A 21,056-nucleotide genomic window follows, 5' to 3' on the forward strand; every position below is an offset into this window, starting at 1 on the left:
TCTTTTCAACATTAACTAAGCAACTCTGGGAGTTTTTGCAAACACATCTGATCTCTCCCCACTCATCTTCGTCAGGTGCAGACTGTGACGTGGATTCGGCCGCCCGCTTCATCGCCGCCACCTTCATCTCACTAAACAAAACGCCCAGCAAACTCATCTACCACCACTTCACTACGGCCACCGACACCTCCAACATCCAGATTGTCTTCCAGGTGGTTATGGAGACAATAATCAAAGAGAACCTGGAGGCCGTGTCGCTCCTGTGACTGCGTGAGGACTTTGTCACATTTTAAATACTGAAATATGGAGATCATGTCACGCAAACATGATTCCTGATCTCCCTAATGTGAGGAGAACCCCAGGAGCTCTGCTGCTCCTCTTCGATTTCATGATCACATGTAGCTTCTAAAAACTGTTTCAAAGCAGATTGAAGTGGAGGACCACTCGGTTCATGCTTTGCTTGCGTTGGTCCCCGAAATGTTGACTTTTGAAACCTTTAATTGAAAGTAAAGGGCACTAATGTTTTATACTGTAGTTTTATATGAAGTCAAACTATGAAAAGTGACGCTGATTTTTATGTTTGAAGACTGGATATAGATACATGTGGCATTTATTTGTGTCCTCCTCTGTGAACGTGGGGCCAGCATGGAGCGTGGGTGAGGGTTTGTTCAGTAACTTTGGTGGCGCAGTATTCAATCACGCATACCATCATGTGTTTCCCGCTCATCCATCACTTTGTCTCTGCTGTGCGTCACGCCTGTTTGTTTTTTTTTGTTTTTTTTTTTAATGAGGTCTTAATCACTTTAAAAACACACCAGAGTGTGTTGACTTGACATCCTGAGCTAAAAACACCCACATCTGTGCACAGCCCCTTTGTCTTCTGATTCCTACCAGTCACACTGATATGGGGAAACTTATTAGAATTTAAAAAGTGAAACGTCTGACTTGTGGTTAATTTCCTTCCCATCACCAATGACAATTATTGTTCCAGTATTACACACAAACCCTGTTTTTGTTGTGTTTTTCAGCCAGGATGAAATCACCTATATGTGATTTGTTTGCAATTAGCTGAGCTGGAGTTTGTTTCCAGGGCTCCCCTGTGCTACTGACTCCAGTAATAAACAAGATATGGTAATGACTGATGCAGTGTGATATGGATACTAAAAAAGAAAAACAGTGAGGAAAAACACCCCCAAGTGCCTGATGAGGTTGTTTTGCTGTGCTGTAATATAAATGCTTCATGCACATGTATGAAATGTGTTTTTCATTCTTTGTTTCTTCTTTCTGAATTATTTTTTATGTTTACAGTTCATTAAGTGTTACGTCCTGAGACTTACTTTATGGTTTGTACTGAATCTGGAGTACAGAATAAATGTTATGCTGCAAACTCAACGGAAATCATGCAAATGGATAAGATTCAAATAATCCCGTGCTGGACCACTTATGTGTCCCCTGTGCAGTTGAAGATTTAACGACACAGTTAGACCACACAGCAGGTTACCAGTGTTTGTTCATTTTAATAGATAAAATAAATAAAAGTACTTTACAGTAAATCTGCTCTGCAGTCGACTTCTCTTATATTTAATACAGTTTGGCAACACAGGTAAATGTCAGGGTTCAAACACTAAAGATGAGAAATAATTTGGGAAGAAAACGGCTTGAGCGAACATCTCTCACACCGATGTTTTTCATGTTTTTTTCTTTTACACTCATGTCTACGCAACAAAAGCAAAACTGAACAATGTTGGGGGGTTTAAATAAGAGAACATTCAGAGTCTGCAGCGGTCCGTCTTTGACAATTTGTGGGTCTTTCCCGGGAGTCGCCATCAAACCCTCACACTCATGCATCCTCGTTACTTCTTTCCTTTTTTCCGGTTTCCTCAGCAGTGCTCCCGGGATTCTGCGGAGGACGAGTCCAGCCGGGACTCACGCGGACAGGCAGTCCAGGGAGTCTAGAGTGAGGAAGACGTCCGCCTTGCACTGGAAGGTGCCCGTCCCGTCCCGCATCAGCTCGCAGGTCTTCAGGTTTGGAGAGATGTCCTTCACGCAGATGGCCTGCATGAGGCGAAAATGACAGATGAGAGAATTTAAAGGGAAAAGACAAGTCCTGTTTAACCAGCCTGAAAACCTACATTTCACTGATTTACACCGATTACATAAAATCATGCAGACTAAAATAATTAATCCGGGAGTTAGGGATGTAATCAGTTTAGATTTAGTTAAATATGCGTTAGCAGTTTTATTAAAGCTGACCTTCAGCGCCCAATCATTTGATTTTTCTGTTTTCTTTGTTTGTTTGTTTTTGTCTTTATGATATTAAAAAAAACATAAATTAGAAGTATTAATTCAATCTCATCCTGATTTTTTTTTATTTTTTTTATTTTAAGATGTCAAACTTTCAGCACTAATTTATCGCCAGTGTGGGAGCTGAATGGAAAGCAAACTTTACGCGCATACCTTCTTCATTTTACTCTGGTCATGTTTTAAAGCGCTTCCTAACAAGAATAGCGTTTGTAGTATGTTCTTTTTTTGGCACTCACCATGCTTTTGAGGATGGAGATCTGCCTGGAACTCTCCGGGATTACGTTGTTACCGACTGTCTCTCCGCTCTCCATCAGCGTCTCCTCGGAGTCGGATCTCCGGACGTACGGTGACCTCCTGATACCGGACAGCAAACCCGAGGCGCGACCAACCGAGTAGTAACTGGGACCCGTGGTCTGCTTGTACCAGGCTTCGACTGAATAGCAGGAGATGAGCAGAGACACTCCAACGCACACCACAGCGAACCTGGCTGATTTCTCCATGTCTGGAAGCGTCTTGGCACGTTTTACGCAGGACTTTTCTCGTCAGCGGTGCGTTTGTTTTGCTTGGTGTTCAGGAAACTTTCTGCTGCTTATATAGGCTGACTGGGCGACGTTATCGTGACCCAGGTCGTTCGTCAAATCAGAGCTATGAGGTGGGCGGATGATGATCCATCTTCAAAAGGAGAAAAAAAAACATCCGAATTGATCCGCTCTTGATGGTTTAATGGCGCCACTGGAATGTGTTTGTGTGTGTGTATGTGGTAAGTGATAGTTAGAGGGTCATAGGACGTCAGCAAATCTCTGACCCTTGAAGAGGTCAGAGCGAAATTGATTAACATCAGTCGACCGTGACAGACACTGACACTGTAGTCAAAACACAAAAGACACCGGATACCGACAAATTAAAGGAAGACACCTTGTATTTCACTGATTCATTCCTAAAATAACTCTACTTGAGCGACAGGTGGTTTACTTTTTTCCCCCTTTCCAAAAGATATTTCCTGATTTGTCGTTTTGTTGATGGTTGTTGAGATGCTGCTTAAGAAGTTGGTTGAAAATCCCTCAAATGTTCAGTTAGAATCAAAATTGGTAAGTGTGAAAGTCTCAGCATATGATTCACATCATTCTCATTCTCGTGAAACTATTAAGTGAGTCAGTGCCCCCTTTGGATGAGGAGCTTTGTCATCTTGGAAGAAGCAGTCATCTAAGGGAAAAAGTGGAGTGAAACCATGCCAGCAAAATGCCACCCACAGCATAACAGAATTACTGAATAACCTCATTTGAGGGGTAAAAGGTTCCAATTTTTCCTTTAATAAATCACCCAGTGATAGCTTATGAGACCGTGTGTGTCCTAACTGCACGTATTTATCAAATGTCAATGTAAAATAATCAGACTGAACAATTTTCAGAATTTCTTGGTTGAGTTTTCACATCAGTGAAAAGTTACGATTCATTACTTCATTCACAGAAATCAGCTCGAGCAAGCAAAATCAGAGCAAAGGGCTTCAAAATCTTGAATTGAAGTAAAGTCAGATAGATCAGGAATGAAAAGATGAGCTGATCGATGGGTGAACGAGTTTTAACAGCTTCCTACAAGGATTTAACGAACCAGTCTGAGTTCAAAGTGGAGCTCAGAGGAAAAACGGTCCTATTTCAACAGAACCCATTTCGAGATTGATCCGCTGACATCACCAGTCATGCGTCATGAACTTCACCACGTCTTCAGTTACCAGATCAATCGATCAACAATAACAAAAACAGTTAAATGGTGTCTAAATATGTTGCCTTTCTATTACTCAGGGTTATGGTGGGAGTCTGGATGAAAATGGTGAAAATGAACCTTAAATGTACAGAGACGGAGAAAAACGACGAGCGATTAAATTATGCAGTAAAATAAAGCGGACGGTACAAATTAAAGCAAATAAAATTGTTTATTTTAAGCATTAAAAGCATCACTCACATACAAAATTAGAAATTAAAATAAACATCTTGTATTTTACAAAGTAAATGCCCTCATCCATGGAGCTTTATCAGTCAAGATGACTGAAGGTACCATTGGGGTCCCTCATAGTCCATTGTAAAGTGGTCTGCAGTGCGGCTCCAGTTTGTCCTCCAGGACATAGTCTGGTCCACAGACCCAGGGGTCGGCAGTCTTCCACTGCCACTTCTGCAGATCCTGCTTCAGGCTCTCCAGCACGCCGCTGTAGAACGGGTCTGACACCAGGTTCTTCGTTTCCAGTGGGTCTTTCCTGCGTTAGCGATGCAATTATTAATATTTAAACATTTTAGAAAGACTGAGCTAACAAGCCACAATTACTCACTGCAAATCCCTCCATCTAATGCAAAAATAATGAGTTATATTTACTAAAATGACTATAGACTATAGCAACTATAGCTTCTGTTAGTTTTATTAAAATTAGTCATTTTTTCAGGGAAATATGTTGGCGTTAAACTGTTGAACCGTTCAGGGTTTAACATGAATCTCACCACCATGACACATGTGATAGGCTACAGCTTCTCCACAACCCTAAACCCAGTAAGAGAATGGTTGTTTTGCCTCCATTTCCAGTGAAAATAATAAGCATTTTATTTGCTAACATAATATCTGACTGGTGTTTTTTCCCTACACATTACATTTAAAAGTACTAAACATAGCCTACGAATGAAACCAACTTTTAACTCTTAATTTGCTTTAAAAAGCTTAATATTACCATCAAATACTTTTTTAAAGTGCACTACACCTACGTGTAGTGCACTTTAAAAAAAGTATTTTAATTTCTTTTTGATATTTGGGCTGATTGGGACCTGATGAATGTAAAAACAAAGAATTACTAGGTTGTTGGTTTTTTTTTACCTAATTTTTGTTTCTAAGAAAAATCAGAGCCACATATGAGGATATTAATTTAAAATTTCGATAGAACAGTAGCAGTATAATGTCCTCGTGAGTGGATATCAGGCCCTTGAAGAGCAAGACTTAGTATTTTGGTCTAAATAACCCAAAATGTGATGTCCACATATGTGGACGTCAGGTCCTAGGAGGTTAAATAAGGCGTTTATGTTGGTATATTATTCATTAATTAAAACCTTTAGGTCAACAGTCATTAGCACAGCAGTAAAGAGGAGTAAGAAATGAATGGTGAAATAAATTATGACAAGTAATAATCCGTTAAAATGTTCTTATACAAGTGTATGCGTTCATTATAGTGTGTTATAAGTCATTCATTAAATGTTTTTATACTGTGCATTCAATCAGGTTGTTGAAAATCTGTTTTAAATTAAGCTAAACGTGGTTTTCAAAGCCAATCTGTGGTGTAGTTTTAGTTTTAGACTATCAATAGTGTTCATTATTGGAAAAAAAAGAAACTTGATTACGTTTGTGCTTGTTTACTCTTCAGCTAACAGTCACCTTCATCCGTTGTTATGAATGTCATCTTTAAAAAAGCTTTACACTCTAAGAAACAGACCGTTAACAGACTTTTCTGTTAACGGTCTGATATAAGATGTGAACGATGTGTCTGCAGATGTGGTGGACTCAACTAGTGGACCATCTACGTTTTCTACTCACAACTGATTAACCTCAGTGTAAAAGTCACAGCAAAGACGGTGCTGCTGATTTTTAGTGTGAAAGACGGCAAAGCTCGTTATCAACATCCTCCTCAGTTTTTCACTTGTTACTGCTGCAGTGAACAATTACGGACACACAGACCGTGAAATAAAAAGCTTTAAATGGAAACAGCCTGCTATTTATGTGTCGCATTTTTTTAGTGACCGATCAAAGTGCTTCAAAAGACGAGTTGCATTTGACCAGTACATGTTTCTTCTGTACTATTTAAGCACTTTATCTTTCTCACATCCATAGCAGATTGAGAATCACCAATTAACCTAACATGCATGTCTCTTTCATATGTGGGCAGGAGATTCATGGTAGGAATCTTTACCATCAAATGCAACAGTGTTTGAAAAAAAGAAAGAAAAAAGTTTTAAATACTGATTGATCACAAAAAAATCTGAACAATCATGGCAAATAAAATTTGCTCAACACGTGATTCTTGTTCTGTTTTTGACCTCTGCTCTTTGTTTGCTGAGACAGAGTTGTTACCTTATCACTAAATCAGCTGTTTTAGGTTTATCTCACTGGAATCGGTGGATGCCCCTGTCATCCACTGATCAAGGTCAAGTATTGTGATCCACTTTTCCATGAGGCCCTTTTAACTCCCGTCCTTTGCAGGGACTGATACATATCAGGAATAAGGTCGTGTTTGCTTCTCTGGATCAGCTCTAACAAAGCGAGCGACAGCAGCTGTTACAGACCTGGTGTCGTACAGCTCCCAGCGAGCTCTGTAGTAGTATTGCTCCAGGCTTTTAAACCAGTGTGTCGGCTGACTCAGCGTGGTGCGGTTCAGCAGGTCCTGAAAGGTGGGCGACACGTACAGATCTTGATCGATAGGGAAGGGCATACGGAAGTGCAGGTTGTGCAGAAGGTGGTACGGCCCCTGGTGAATAGAGCGAATCGGGTAGTACATGGTGACCTGAAATCAAAGCGAAAGTTTTAGTTAAAGACATTTTATTCTCTCATTAAAGTGATGCTGTCATGTTTTTCTTGATTTTCTGTCTTATTAATACTTTTGCAACAGCAAATTTAAAATAAAGATGTCAGTGTACGTGCAATTAATCCTTCTGAGCCAAAAGCTTCACACTGCTCTAAGCACTTGGTTTTAGACTTTTTTCCCTACTCTTGGCTCAGTGTGAGTCCAGTCAAAGCAGATATTCTTATATGGTTGTGTCAGTCTTACAACTCTAGTTGTAAGCACAGCAGCCCACTGCTGTTCAAACTTTTAGCTTGTAAGGGGCAGCCAATCAGAAAAAAGTTGGCTTCAAATAAGAGGAGCGAAAATAGCTCATCATCAGTTTAGATAAGGGAATATTTTAAACTGAGTTCAAGCAAGGCTACCACAGTAGAGTCCAAAATAAAAATTTAGAGCTAGAAATAAAAATGATTCATCAAGCTAAAGTGGTGGTGATGTCCTGACCTCATGCAGGGACTGGCTGGAGTAGACAGTGTGCCAGCTGGTGGGCTCAGTTACCAAAGCAGGGAGTAATGAGCGGCCAGTGAGGTGGACCTGGGAGGCAGGGGTGCCAGGTAGGCTGTAGGATGGGTAAGGAACAGAGAACCAGTCGAGGATGGTGGGAGTGATGTCTGTAAAAATAAAAAGGAAAAGATAGTAAAAACAAACAAACAAAAAACTGACAAATGTTCAACTTAAGTTACTAATAATTAAAGGAATTCTTAAAAAGGCACACAGACCAAAATATAAGACCCCTTAGCTTTAAATAGTACATTTTAAACTAAGGGATACCCTCATATTTATACAACACCGTCAAAAGAAAGAAAAAGAAAGCCACATATCTCTGTATTTTTGTTAGTATTTGTTGATAGGTTGAGAAAATACTTCTACCCCTACTGGTACAGTCTATTACTCTATTCATTTTTTTTATCCTTCTATCAATATTTCATGCTCTGTTGTTAAGTCTCCATCTAGTGGCTGCTTCAGATCAACACACTGACTCTTCTGCTCTGTCACTCTTTACTGGATCGTAATTATTAGAACTTTTTTATTGTTTGTTATTCACAATCCAGAAAGGTTTAGAAATGAGTGGCATCAGTATTTAACTTTAACCTGCAGTTCACTCTGTGCTCATAATGGATAGCTGCTTAATTTTAAGGCCTAAAATACTGAGAAAAGGTCCATTTGCGTCGTTCCTTGTATCTTTAATTTTCTTACCCAGCAGGCTGACGTAGGCCTCGCTGGTGTCTCCCCATCGCTCCCTGTGCTCCGGAGAGGACACCAGCATCGGCTCTGCCGTTCCAGAGTGATACAGGTTGGTTCTGCCATTCGGGAAGGGGATACCGTTGTCTGAGCTGTAGATTATCAGAGTGTCGTTCTCATAACCGGCTTCTCTGAGCTCCTGAAGAACTAAACCGATACCTGCAGGGGATATGCGCAGCATCGTAGTTTAGTGTTTTACAACCTTATTTTTCTATGTTATAAAACCGTTACGCACCCTGATCCAGCCGGCTCACTGTGGTGTACAGTGCAGCCAAGTCAGCTCGTGATGCAGGTGTATCCGGCACAAAAGGAGGAACCTGAAGTGCACAAGATGAGGAAATTCTGCATTATCATGTGTTAAAGTTAAAGTTCTGTAGCTTTAATTCAACCATCATGATAACTTGAAAAGTAAAAAAAAAAAAAGAAGAAAAAAAGTAAAGACTAATCATATGACGAGGGTTGAATCAGAAACACAAACTGGGATATGAGAAAAAGCTGTGGAAAATTTTGGCATTTGGAAATTTCTGTTAATTTCAACTACAGGCGGTGCAGGCTGTAATGCAAAGCAGCAATGAGCTCAAGATCAAACATATAAAAAAAAAACCCACTTTTTAACCAGAGTATAGCATCAAGTTAACTTAACCTCTGGGATATTGATCTGGAGCCCTAGAGTAGGCCACTGGTGTGAATGTCTCAGACTTCATGAGGGCTTAGTGTACTCTAGTTAGTCCTGTGCTCACTGCCCGGCACCGTGGAGCCTGACTGTCATTTACTATAAAATGCCAGAATTTGTAAGTCCACCACTGTCACCCTGTACTTTTCATTAATGAGAGCAGGCTTATCCTGAGCACATGTGACAGACAGGAATGGGTTTGGAGAAGTTGCAGAGAACGTAATGCTGCCTGGAATGTTTTTCAGCATAGCCAGTTTGGTGATGGTTCTGTGATGGTCTGGGGAAGCATATTAATGCAGGGATGCACAGACTTCTACAGGCTAGGCAACGGCACACACAGTACAATGGCACAGTGGTTCCTGGGTTCCTCCAGTTGCACGAGAGTATGGCGAGAGTATGCATGCACTCTCTGGAGGATGAAGTAACTGATACCACCGACTGGGCCCCTAAATCCAATAGAACAACTCTGGTATGTTATGTTTCATGCGATCTGATGCTGCCAGGTTGCACCTCAGACAGGAAATTCCCCATGATACCATCTACCATCTCAGTAGGAGCATGCCCCGACACTGTCAGGCATGCATACAACAATGTCAGCTGCTGCAATGAAATTTCAGCAAAATGGACTAGCCTGCTTTGATTTTTATAGCCTTTTTCTTTTTAAAACTGTAAAATAATGACAAAAAAACAGGTATTAAAGCAGAAACTGGGATTTCTCTGACCTTTACTTGGTCTGGTGTGTAATACTGTGGTGTCCAGTCAGGGATTCTACCCATCCCCTTTTCACCATTCCCAAACTTCTCACAGAAGGCTCCGTATTGGGGCTGCGAGTGTCCACATCGATGAGTATCATGGAAGGCAACATAAAGGAAAAATGGCCTGTCTTCATTCTTTATATTCTCCCGGTTACTTTTTTCTGCTTTTTTCCTGTTCTTTCGTTGAAAGGCTTCCTCTTTGTGAGTCTGGAAAAACTTGCGGACCAGGAGTTTAATGCGAGTGATGTTCCTCCCCACCTGGAGGACAGAGCTGTTTTCCTCTGTGTAGGCAAAGTCAAAGGGGTAAACAGATCCAGGGCCAACGTGCTTCTTTCCAATTATACCTGTGAAGAAAGAATCAGTGAGTTTAAAAAGTAAAAAATAAGAAGGATTTATTTATAGACATGAGAAAAACGGGTCATTTTGTTAACTACCTGTGTGTACGTTGGTTTGTTTGAGAAGCAGCGGCAGACTTTGTACTTCATCAAAAGAATTAAAGTGATGGACTCCTTGATGAAGTCCATAAATGCCATTCTGATGCTGGAAACCACAAGAGAAACACACCTCAATAATTCACCTCGCTTTAATGAGAGGCATTTACAAGTGTGTGTGTCTCACCTGTGGCAGGCCGGTGAGGATGGCGGAGCGGCTGGGTGAGCAGCTGCTGACAGATGTGAAGGCGTTCTTGAACACCACGCTGCACTGAGCCAGAGAGCGCAGGTGAGGCGTGTGGACCACAGAGTTGTTATAAACCTCTGTCTCGAAACCTGCATCATCAGCTGTGAGGAGGAAAAGACAGAAACTGATGCGGGGGCTCAAACAAAATGCCCATAACTGACTTTTAATAATCTCTAAAATCTTTGTCATCTACATACTGCTTTGCAAAGTCAGTAAGGTAATGAAACCTGGCTTTGAGTCACAATTCCAGTTCTTCTCAGAAGTACAGGATGGGTTTAAGGTTGGGGTTCAGTGCAGAGGATTTAAGTAGGAAAAGTGTTTCTTGGTGGATCAGGCTTCATGTAAAGAGACACTGACATTTTTCTTTTTCCCTGAGTATAGTTTTCAATTTTTTTCCAATTGTTTGGCATTTTCTGACAGATCATTTTAGATTAGTTTTACTTTAAACACATTCCTTTATATAATATTTGTACGATAATAACATTTTTTGAGCAGTCTTCTGGAATCATTCTCCAGGCTTGAAGGACATTCAAAGCTGTTCTTTTGCACTGTTCCCTATCACTATAATGATAAAGTCTCTGGGGAGGCCAATCCATGACTGATGGTACTCCAGTATGTGTTTTTCTATCCAGGCATCCTTTCACTGCATTGTTGGTGCATTTGAGATCATTTGATCATCCTGAAAAATTAAAGCTGTTTTTAGTAAGACGCTTTCTGCATCCATCTCAGTGTCCATCAGTTTTTATGATCCCCAACTGCAGCCCCAAACCATGACAGAGCCTGCACTGTTACAGATAGCTGTAGACACTCGCTGTTGTACCTCTCTCCAGATCTTCTCTGTAGATACTAACAATGATTTGAACCAACAATCTCAAATTTGGATTCATGTGTGGATTCAAGATGGAGAAAAGACCGTTACTGCTGATTTTCAGTTCAATTTTTGTGTAATTTGGTGTACTTTAGCCTTTTGCCCATTTCGCTATCATTAATCATTAATGCTGTAGATATTTTTTTTAAGCCTGCCACTTTTAAGTGGATTGAAAATGAGTTAACAAGCAGCCAATGTCCAATGAAAAACTTCGGGAACTATTGAACCTCTGTTATATATCGAATTAAAGGGTGGCTCGAGATTTTTGCAGAGAATTGTAATGGCAACAGGAAGGTGTATTTCAGCATTTTGAATTTCCAGCCAGATAACAGAAAGGATTTATAGTTTCTCCAGGAGCACAAAAACGTGAACTCACCAATTATTAGAAGCACATTTCTTGTTTTGGACTCTCCGATGCAACATGATGCTAAAAAAATAATAAAAACAACCCGAGGGAGCATGCTGGCCTCTTCCTCTATTACTCCACAGAAAAATAAACTTTAAATATGAAAACAAAACTCGCTAAAGTTAGCACTTAAAGGCATCGTTGGAACGATGTGAAATATGCTTCCTCAAACAACTCAAACCCCGCCCACCGGGAGTCACACGACACAAGTCACGTGAGGAGAAAAAAAACAGGAAACGACTTATCTCGCGCCTAGTCAGCGAAATGTTTTTGGAGAAGTGGGTTTAGCAAAAGGAACAGTAGAGAAGGACGTGAAAAATCACAGCCCAGCCAAGAGAAAGCATCACGCCGTGTAAGAATTTATGTTTTATTCGACTCTATTCTATTTTATTTGCTCTTTTCTACTATATTTTGGTCTGTTCTTGTCTATTTTAGTCTATTTTGGTTCAGTTCGGTTAAACGCTGTGGAGTTATTTTATATTATATTGTCAGATTTATATTTTATTCTGTTTTGTTTCATTTCTGTAGTATACGAATTCAGTCTCTTCTGTGCATTCTTCTCTCTTGCACTCAAACACATCACTGTTTTTAGTGTATTATCATTATTTTTTGATAATTACAAGGTTGTTATAGTCTCGGTAACAGACTCATAATCAGACACAGTGGGAGATAAAGTATCAGTCTGAGGTCAAGTTCACGTAAGACTGTGGACCTATCTGTTGGACTTTTCTGATGAGGAAGTTTATAGTTTGAAGGTAAAGGTGACTTCATGAAAAAAAAATGTCCTGACTGTTCAGATACTATGCAAAGCACCCAGCTGTCATATGACCGTTATATGATTGTAAATGACACACAGTGAGCTTGTGAATGGTTCTTTTTTTGTGTGGCACGCAGATCACAGCATGCACCTGAAGATATGTCCTTGGCTTGAAGAAATGGAAACAAACAGGTTGACACCTGCTTGCACGAGCAGCATCTTTGTGGCGTTTTCCTGAATGCTGCATATCTCAGCAGGAGGTAGGAAATAAAAGGAAAAAACAGGAATCTGAGCAGCACCCAGCAAAGCTGATGACATTTAAAGCTGAGGGGAGAACTCATGCTTTGTGTGAGTGGCGTTTGTTTTGTTCATTTTACTTTTTTCTGCTACAGATGTCTCTTTGCTGAATTCCTCTCCCGCCGGTCTTTACCTCTAAGTGTGATGCAGCGGCGTCTGATGAGAAGACAGTCAGCCCGGTGCTGCTGTTCCTACAGCACCCTGAAGGCCTGGTTGCCCATCCTCTCATGGCTGCCAAAGTACAACCTGAAATGGCTAAAGATGGATGTCCTTGCGGGTCTCACTGTTGGATTGACGACTGTACCACAAGCACTGGCTTATGCTGAAGTGGCCGGCCTTCCTGTGCAGGCGAGTCTTTCCTTTAGGGTTCACCTCCCTCTGGATAACTAATTTGGCTTTCCTCTTTTCCCGAGACATGAGCTTTAAGATGAAAAAATAATTAGCTGCATAATTAGTTCAGACTTTATTTTATTTTCTGTCCACAGTTCGGACTCTACTCGGCCTTCATGGGGGGGTTCATCTACACCTTTCTGGGAACCTCCAAGGATGTGACCCTGGGCCCCACGGCCATCATGTCCCTCTTGTGCTCCTCTGTGGTGGGAGGGCAGCCTCACCGAGCCGTTCTGCTCAGCCTCCTCTGTGGACTCATCCAAGCTGTGATGGCGTTACTGAGATTAGGTGAAATGAGTGCTCCCGAAGTCATGTGGAAAGCTTGTGATTTCAGTTTTGGGCTTTTCCTGAAAAACTCGTGAACCACTGAAAGCAAAACAAAATATTTTTTCACAATAACACACATTGTTGTGTGAGTCTGAGAGCACTGATAGTTTATCACATCCTCCAGTATGTAAAATTTAAGGTGAAGTCCAAAAGTAAAAACAACATCACAAAAATCGAGTAACTGTCATGTAGGAACTTAAATTTTAGAGGTAGACAGTCTACTATAAAATCTGTGGATCTTAAATAGTCATCTGTTCATCCATTTTATTAGCCACATATCCAGTTCAGGGTCGTAGGGAGCTGGAGCCCCCTCACTGCTTTCATATGGTGTGACGCAGGATACACCCTGGACAGGGATGACACACAGAGATAGCCATTCATGCTCACATTAACATCTAGGTTAGAATTGCCATCACCCGACCAAGCATGTCTTTGGACTGTGGGAAGAAGCTAGAGTACCTGGAGCAGACTCCACAGGCACAAGGAGAACATGAAACCTTGTCTCATGGACCCGATCCAAACTTAATTGTGCTGTGGGTTATTTTTGAATGACTTACTAGTCTTGTGTCAATGAATGGGCAAACTACGAACATAAGCTCCTTATCGAATGAGAATTTATATTTTTTCCTTAAAGAGTTACTGTAATATTTGAAATCTGGAAGGTTTAATAATGTCTTGGTTCTGTAAATCATCCACTACTTTGCTTCTCTTCTGCAGGTTTCCTTCTGGACTTCATCTCTTTTCCTGTAATAAAAGGCTTCACGTGTGCTGCTGCAGTAACTATTGGATTTGGCCAAGTCAAAGTAAGAGTGAAAACATGCACACACAGCAAAAACTAACACACATACATAGAGTTATCTCAGCATATACAACACATCGAACTGTATGCCTCAGTAGGGAAAAAGTCTTTAAAAGAATGAAAAGATAAAAAGTGAGTCTCTTAATAGTCTCTTAATAAAACACTTAAACACAGCAGTCTGCTCTCTACAAACTAAGCACATGGCTTTACCTCTGACTTTAGTAAATAAATATTTGAAAAGTCTGTCTTAAAGCTCTATATTCTGCATCAGTGTTTCTTTATTAATGCAAGTTGAAATCTTTCAGGGCTCGCAAACTCGCACCTCATAAATGTCTGTTTATGTGAAAGCTGCACTTGCTTGCACACGCATACATAAAATACAATAAAATTAATAGTTGCCTTCAAAAAAAAGGAAAAAGGTTGTGGTGTGATTTCCCACAAAAATCACACAAACACTAAGACACCCTATCAGTTTCCCATTGACCTCATGCAGACAGGTCAAAGATGTGGCCAATGAGCACTATAATCTGTGTTGAGCTCATTGTTGGTGAACTGATTAACATTAAATGGTAAATGGCCTGTATTTGTATAGCACATGCAGTCATCCACCTGTTCACACACTGGTGATAGCAAGCTACATTGTAGCCACAGCCACCCTGGGGCGCACTGACAGAGGTGAGGCTGCGAATGTTTAGGTTATACTCAAAAGTGCATTTTCCAAAGAGAGAACTGCTCTTGCCCTCTCCTTTTCCGTTCATAAAGTCAGTGGTTTTACCTTCCGTTTTTTCTAGAATATTCTGGGAATCCAGGGTGTCCCTCAGCAGTTTTTCCTGGAGGTTTACTACACCTTCCACAAGATCCCTGAGGCCAGGATCGGTGATGTGGTTCTTGGTCTGATTTGTCTCGCTCTGCTGGTCATGTTGATGTTCATGAAATCGAGTCTAACCTCTGACAATGACTCCACCTGCTCCATGTATGCCAGGAAAGTAGTGTGGGCTGTAGCTACCAGTGAGTACCTTTGTGTTTGAGTACACGTGTCTCTCTTTTACAAAAAAAACAATATTCTGTTCATTACATTTTTATTGTATTTCTTTATATCTTCAGTGCGTAACGCTGCAGTGGTCATCGCTGCATCCCTCGTAGCATTTTCCTGGGAGGTGTATGGTAATCACGTCTTCACGATCACTGGAAAAACTACCCGCGGACTGCCACCATTCAGGCCTCCGCCCACCTCTGACACTACAGCCAATGGCACCGTCGTTTCCTTTGGAGAGATTGTGAAGGTAAGGAGGAAACAGCCAGTAACCCAATGAAGATAAATGATTGAGCTAAAAGTTTCACTTCCAGAATCCCTCTGCTCTCAGAAAGAGCAGCTGACTGTCTCGTCTTCCTCTCTGTGTGTTTTAAAGGACTTTGGAGGAGGGCTAGCGGTGATCCCCTTCATGGGCCTGTTGGAGAGCATTGCTATTGCGAAAGCATTTGGTAAGTAATGTTAGTCATATGAATGATTTCCTGTTACTGGTTTCAGAGGATAATCATAATGATGGTGGTAATTCCTTGACGTTTCCACTTTTTCAATGAGATGTCTTCAGACAGAATTAAATGATAGACATAAAATATGGTACAGATATTCACATTTCTTACCCGATTAATAAAAATAAGTATCTCCAAAACTAATAGCTGACAGTCCCATAATTTAACATGTTAAACTAACACTGTAAACATATAAAACTCCAATAGCAATGTTAATATTTATCATGTATTTAGCTTGTAAGTGCAACATGGCTGTCAATTTAAGGCTTCATCGTGAAGATGAAATTAATAAAGATCAATACTTTATACATTTTTAAAAACGTAACATGTTTCAAAAGCATTTTTCTACTCATTAAATAGTTATTAGATAATAAAAGCAGATAAAGAATGTTTTTTTTCATCACACTGGTGGCTGATTTTAACTTAATGTTTCTCCTCAGCCAGTCAGAACGACTACAGGATCGATGCCAACCAGGAGCTGCTGGCAATCGGAGTGACCAACATCATGGGCTCCTTTGTGTCAGCCTACCCTGTCACAGGGAGCTTTGGGAGGTTTGTGTGTCTCTGTGTGTTATTTTCATGGTTATAATAACAGTTATGTTTATTCTGATGTTTTCTTTCACATCCAGGACAGCTGTGAACTCCCAGACTGGAGTTTGCACTCCAGCTGGAGGGGTTGTCACCAGTAAGTTGTGACACTTTCAGCTTTTACGTTTTCCTCTTCTGCCCCCTTGTGGCCATTTATGTTGTCATACAGCAAATTATCCTCACCTCATATTTCTTTAGTTGAAATTTAGGTGAAATTAAAAGGCTTATCGTGCAGGTTGGAGACACTGCAAGAACAATGTTTGTACAAGAATGCAAAAGTTTATCTTTCAGTCTGTCATAGCATCCTTCTTATTAAAAAATAATAAAAATGCACCTTGAAGTCAAAACCAAAATAACAATCACCTATTTTTTTTGCTATTTTAGTGCAAATAAATATCATATTTTATGTTGTTTATACTGTTTTTAAATGTTTCATGATCTTCTTTCTCTTTATTGTTGCAGGTTCAATAGTGTTGCTTTCCTTGGCCTTCCTCATGCCAGCCTTTTATTACATCCCCAAAACCTCTCTAGCTGCTGTCATCATCTGTGCGGTGGCTCCCATGGTGGATTACCGTGTGGTGGCTAAGATGTGGAAGATCCGAAGTGAGTGTCATCTTGCTATTTTAATTAGTCAAGTCACTTTTATTTATGTAAGATATTTAAATTAAAAACAGAGTTTACCCAAAGTTCTTTGTATTTGACTATACAGAGTAGCCAAAATATATAAAAGGGATGTGGAAAAAAAAGATTGAACTGAATTCAATTTGTCAACTGTTGTAAACGACTTTATATGGGAGGGAGAATTGTGGAGTCTGGAGCCAGACTCAGTCACCGTCTCAGTCCCCCATTTTTAGGCAAGAACATAATATATAACATGTGTAACGTCTAGTATCGATGGAGGATGTAAAAGGCACTTAAACGTTAATGATGATGATGATTTATCCCCCATAGAGCTGGACCTTCTCCCCTTTTTTGTGACGTTCCTGATGAGTTTCTGGGAGGTGCAGTATGGCATCGTAGGAGGTATAGCTGTGTCTGGAGCCCTGCTGCTCTACAGTATGGCCAGACCCCAGATAGAGGTGCGTTATCTTTTTATGTCTGTGTGCAAGCAGTGTATGAAACTAGTCATGTGAAGTGAGTTTGTTTGACTCAATATCATGGGTAAAGGGTTAAAGGAGTTTACAAGCATAAAACAGGAGAAAAAAACAATTAAGAAGGTCACAAATATTAAGTCATAAAATGGTCTTAAAAGTCATAAAATACTAATCCGTAAAGTACTAAAAATGTAAAAAAAAATACATGAAAAGAGAAAGAGGGGAGGGAGAGATGAAGGACACAAACTTGGTATTAAAATGAGAAGAAGATATGATCTTGATGAAGAGGATAATGATTAAGGATGATTTGACCGTGAAAATGTCTTAAAAGCAGCACATAAGATTTTTTTTGTTTTGTTAGTATTTGCCTGGGTTAAACATTTGCTTTTTGTAGGTACGTGAATCAAAGTTGGATCCATCCTTATCCACTCAGAGAAAAGTCATCATAGAGTTAAATTGTGATGTTTTGCTGCTTCTTCCTGTCACACCAGTGTGTGATGACTGGCCCAGCTTCCAGCAGCTAAACTCTCTCAGACTGCATCTTATATCAGGACCAAACTAGAACCCAGATGCAGGAGACGCTGTGTTGTTTCATAGTGGGGTATTCACCATTTCAGTTTATTTTAGAGCCAGTGGTGGGAAAAAGTGTAAATACAAAATGCAGAATGTCCGACCGTCTGTTCATGACCTCTGCTGAAGCGCTTGGGTTCTGCAGCAGGACAAAAGACACCAGCGAGTCCACCTCTGAGAGGCTTAAGAAAAACTAAATGAAGAACTGGAACTGGAATGTCAACAGAACTTTGAGACTTTCTATGAACTTCTTAAATCTTGCCCTGCCAATACTTAATAATGAATAAGCTAAAAATAAAAGTAGTAAAAACTAAAACTAAACATTTTTCATAACTTTGATGAGGACACATTTGAAATATGTGGTATCAAATAAGACTAATGCTGTAATATTGCATTTCTGAGTTGCAGGTGACTGATCAAGGCGTGTTGGTGATGGAGTTGAGCAGTGGCCTCACTTTTCCTGCCACCGAGTATCTCAGCCACATCATACACACTCGGGCTCTGCAGGGTAAGGAAATGCTTGATAGTCTGTGTGGGCACATTTCAGTGTTTCCTGCTGTTTACTTGCTCGTCTTTCCCCAGTGTCTCCACCACGGTCTGTGGTGCTGGACTGCTCTCACGTCAGCATCATCGATTACACAGTGATCAGTGAGCTCAGGGACCTGCTGAGGCAGTTCAAACTCAGAGAAGTGCATCTGATCTTTGCCGGATTGCAGGTAGACCCTTCAGTCCTTAAAAACCTTTAATCCTTACTGAATGAGTTCATACTCATCATCTTTTGCTTTCCCCTTCCTGTGTCTTCCTCCCTCCTTCAGCCCTCTATTCTGAAGGTTCTCCTAGCAGCTGATCTGGAGGGCCTCAGGCACAATCACAGCGTGGACGAGGCACTGCAGATGGAGTCGAGGAACCTTCTTGATGACTAACACAAAAACTATCCAGTTACAGCCTGGAGAGATGCCCCTAATCTGGAATTATAAGGCTTTTAAGACCTCAAAAAATCTATAAACTACCTCCAGCGAGTAATTTCTCTGCAGTTTGCAGCGACTGCCACTGACCAAGTGAAGAAATAAGGAAATCTGTTAGGTTTACAAACACTGTCCACTGCACAACAACTTTGGAGCACAAGTTTAATATAATGTCTGTAAATGTAAATAATACAATCTATTAATATCTGGACTGTGTAAGTAATAGTGGATATATGTGGTGTAATTTTGCTAATAGATGTCTGTGTGGTGTTTTAAGGTTGAAAGTCCAGAGTGGGACCAAATATGTTCTTAAAAATAAGAAGTTACTGATTAATGAACTGAGCAAAGTCAGGCTAACACAAGTGCCATCTATCGTTTTATTTATTTATATGTGTAAAATGTACTGTAAGGCAGTAGTCTTATTTTATGTTGGCAAAGAAATGCTTCTAGGTGGGAAAAAGGCAAAACTTTTTCAAAAACTTTTCTCTTTAAAAATAAATTATTCCAGTGTTGCGAGAGACCTGGTGCGCATAGCCTCCCAGCCAATGACAGCTGGGACAGGATCTCTAGTTCAGTCGTTAAAAAATGTTGAAGATGAGTGAATTATATTTTTAACCCAAATCATCACATTTATACAAAGATTTTTCCTGAATAAATCATTACAAGTTATTTGTGTTTCTGTGTACATGCAGAATTCTTTATAGTTCTTATCATTTATTCTTGTATTTAATGATCATTAGTTATCATCACTTGTCATGGGCGTGATCCTTGGGATGACCATGCAACAGTGCTGCAACTGAAAAGCTGGTTCAGGGTTCTTTTCCATTTCTATTAGTTTTATTTTTGCTAGTTTTCCTTCCAGTTTGCTGCCACATATTTTCATAGTCTGTTCATAACTCTCCCCAGAATGCAGTCGTTTAAAAAAAAGTACACCATTTTTCTGTTCTAGTTTTACACATCAGGACACAAGTTAAAAAGTCATCTAGTCTTCACCAGATTTTGAAATAATTTAAATAAAACCTCAGATGAAAAAGACATGACATGTTACACTGTGTTGTTATCTCTTTGACAAAAGCTAAACCAAAATGCAAGCAGTGTGTAAAAAATAAAGTGCACTCTATGATGCAGTAGGTTTTAAAACTACATTTAACAGGAATAACTTAAGCAGTAAGAACAACAAGAAGTAATTGTAATTTTTTTCACCGTTTGGACTGTTTTTTAAACAAGTCAAAACATTTTTGAGGTATTTCAAGCAGATTTTAAAGCACTTCACAGCAAAGAGTCTGCACTTTGAGAGTTTTTAATGATATCTTACTAACTGCTGACTCTGGGAATTCTGTCTTATTTGTGCTTTTGGATCTCACAGCAGCTTTTGATACAGTAGATCACAGCATTTTAATTTCTCACCTAGAACATCATGTCGGAATTAGAGGCACTGTGGTTCAAGTCATACCTGTCTGACAGAAGCTTCTTTGTCTCACTTGGGAAATTTTATTTACTCTCCGCCCCCCCTTCCATGTGGTGTACCTCAAGGATCCATCCGCGGGCCCCTTCTTTTTTTTCAGCATTTATTTACTTCCCCTTGGCCATATTATTAAAAAAATATAGAGTCTCATTTCATTTTTATGCAGACGACTGTCAAATTTATCTACCCCTGAAACACAATGACCCTAACCCATGGGTGGGCAATCTCAGTCCACGAGGGCCAGTGTCCCTGCAGGTTTTAGATGTGTCCTCGAACCAACACAGCTGATTTAAATGGCTAAATTAGCTCCTCAACATGTCCTGAAGTTCTTCAGAGGCCTGGTAACAAACTAATCATGTGATTCAGGTGTGTTGACTCAAGGTGAGATCTAAAACCTGCAGGGACACCGGCCCTCGTGGACTGAGATTGCCCACCCCTGCCCTAACCCCCTCAGGCCTATTTAAGAATGTCTTAAGGATATCAGAGCATGGCTGGCTCAGAATTTTTTTAATTTTAATGAAAAGAAGACTGGGGTCATTATATTTGGGCCGAGTGGCCCTGGTGTCCCACCATCTGACTTGGGTCCTTTCACGTCCTGTGTCACACCAATTGTCACCAACCTTGAAATAAAAATCAACACAGCTCTTAAAATGGATAAACAGGTAAATACAGCGGTGAGAAATAGCTGTTTTTCAGCTGAGGCAGCTCTCTAAAGTCAAACCTTTTTTTCTTTTTGTGACTTGGAGAGAGTTTTACATGC

At 40.3% G+C, this 21,056-nt stretch overlaps 4 protein-coding genes across 6 annotated transcripts in view; 2 read left to right on the forward strand and 2 right to left on the reverse strand.

Annotated features, from left to right (window-relative positions):
* Positions 1-1,256, forward strand: part of gnav1 (guanine nucleotide binding protein (G protein) alpha v1) — a 34,597-nt gene extending 33,341 nt beyond the window's left edge. The window contains exon 9 of the mRNA XM_085161492.1: positions 76-1,256. Within this exon, the coding sequence (XP_085017618.1) occupies positions 76-266 (191 nt within the window). The 3' untranslated portion in view covers positions 267-1,256. The remainder of the gene's footprint in view (positions 1-75) is intronic.
* On the reverse strand, positions 734-4,111 carry npb (neuropeptide B). Its single transcript, XM_085161493.1, has 2 exons — positions 2,541-4,111; positions 734-2,055 (listed from the first exon to the last, which is right to left on the reverse strand). Exons 1-2 carry the CDS (start codon positions 2,802-2,804, stop codon positions 1,927-1,929), a joined length of 393 nt encoding a protein of 130 aa, XP_085017619.1. The 5' UTR covers positions 2,805-4,111; the 3' UTR covers positions 734-1,926.
* Positions 4,112-4,215: 104 nt separating this feature from the next.
* On the reverse strand, positions 4,216-11,702 carry sgsh (N-sulfoglucosamine sulfohydrolase (sulfamidase)). Its single transcript, XM_085161491.1, has 9 exons — positions 11,482-11,702; positions 10,178-10,338; positions 9,994-10,099; positions 9,527-9,903; positions 8,367-8,448; positions 8,087-8,290; positions 7,334-7,500; positions 6,615-6,832; positions 4,216-4,552 (listed from the first exon to the last, which is right to left on the reverse strand). Exons 1-9 carry the CDS (start codon positions 11,564-11,566, stop codon positions 4,369-4,371), a joined length of 1,584 nt encoding a protein of 527 aa, XP_085017617.1. The 5' UTR covers positions 11,567-11,702; the 3' UTR covers positions 4,216-4,368.
* Positions 11,703-11,738: 36 nt separating this feature from the next.
* Positions 11,739-19,866, forward strand: slc26a11 (solute carrier family 26 member 11). 3 transcript variants are annotated; one of them, XM_085161489.1, is made up of 15 exons: positions 11,739-11,863; positions 12,406-12,616; positions 12,706-12,913; positions 13,051-13,243; positions 14,000-14,085; positions 14,873-15,089; positions 15,186-15,364; positions 15,491-15,563; positions 16,055-16,166; positions 16,244-16,299; positions 16,665-16,805; positions 17,154-17,281; positions 18,275-18,374; positions 18,449-18,582; positions 18,682-19,866. In XM_085161489.1, the coding sequence occupies exons 3-15, from the start codon at positions 12,710-12,712 to the stop codon at positions 18,787-18,789; spliced, it is 1,731 nt and encodes a 576-aa protein (XP_085017615.1). In that variant the 5' UTR covers positions 11,739-11,863; positions 12,406-12,616; positions 12,706-12,709; the 3' UTR covers positions 18,790-19,866. The 3 variants fall into 3 exon arrangements, with proteins under 3 accessions (XP_085017615.1, XP_085017613.1, XP_085017616.1); XM_085161487.1 differs by having other exon boundaries at positions 12,406-12,528; positions 12,661-12,913; XM_085161490.1 differs by having other exon boundaries at positions 12,406-12,528.
* The last annotated feature ends 1,190 nt before the right edge of the window (positions 19,867-21,056 follow it).

This window comes from Neolamprologus multifasciatus, chromosome 6, assembly GCF_963576455.1.
Source record: "Neolamprologus multifasciatus chromosome 6, fNeoMul1.2, whole genome shotgun sequence".
Classification (NCBI taxonomy): domain Eukaryota; kingdom Metazoa; phylum Chordata; class Actinopteri; order Cichliformes; family Cichlidae; genus Neolamprologus; species Neolamprologus multifasciatus.

What these genes read in the sequence shown, in the direction of transcription:
- npb (XM_085161493.1), bottom strand. Translation starts at nt 2,804, where the DNA reads ATGGAGAAATCAGCCAGGTTCGCTGTGGTGTGCGTTGGAGTGTCTCTG. An exon ending in TCTCCATCCTCAAAAGCATG is followed by an intron (nt 2,056 to 2,540) that starts GTGAGTGCCAAA and finishes CGCCTCATGCAG; the next exon opens with GCCATCTGCGTGAAGGACAT.
- sgsh (XM_085161491.1), bottom strand. Translation starts at nt 11,566, where the DNA reads ATGCTCCCTCGGGTTGTTTTTATTATTTTTTTAGCATCATGTTGCATC. An exon ending in GGCCTACGTCAGCCTGCTGG is followed by an intron (nt 7,501 to 8,086) that starts GTAAGAAAATTA and finishes TTATTTTTACAG; the next exon opens with ACATCACTCCCACCATCCTC. An exon ending in CCAGCCAGTCCCTGCATGAG is followed by an intron (nt 6,833 to 7,333) that starts GTCAGGACATCA and finishes CTTTGATTTCAG; the next exon opens with GTCACCATGTACTACCCGAT.
- slc26a11 (XM_085161489.1), top strand. Translation starts at nt 12,710, where the DNA reads ATGCAGCGGCGTCTGATGAGAAGACAGTCAGCCCGGTGCTGCTGTTCC. An exon ending in GTCACAGGGAGCTTTGGGAG is followed by an intron (nt 16,167 to 16,243) that starts GTTTGTGTGTCT and finishes TTTCACATCCAG; the next exon opens with GACAGCTGTGAACTCCCAGA. An exon ending in TGATCTTTGCCGGATTGCAG is followed by an intron (nt 18,583 to 18,681) that starts GTAGACCCTTCA and finishes TCCCTCCTTCAG; the next exon opens with CCCTCTATTCTGAAGGTTCT.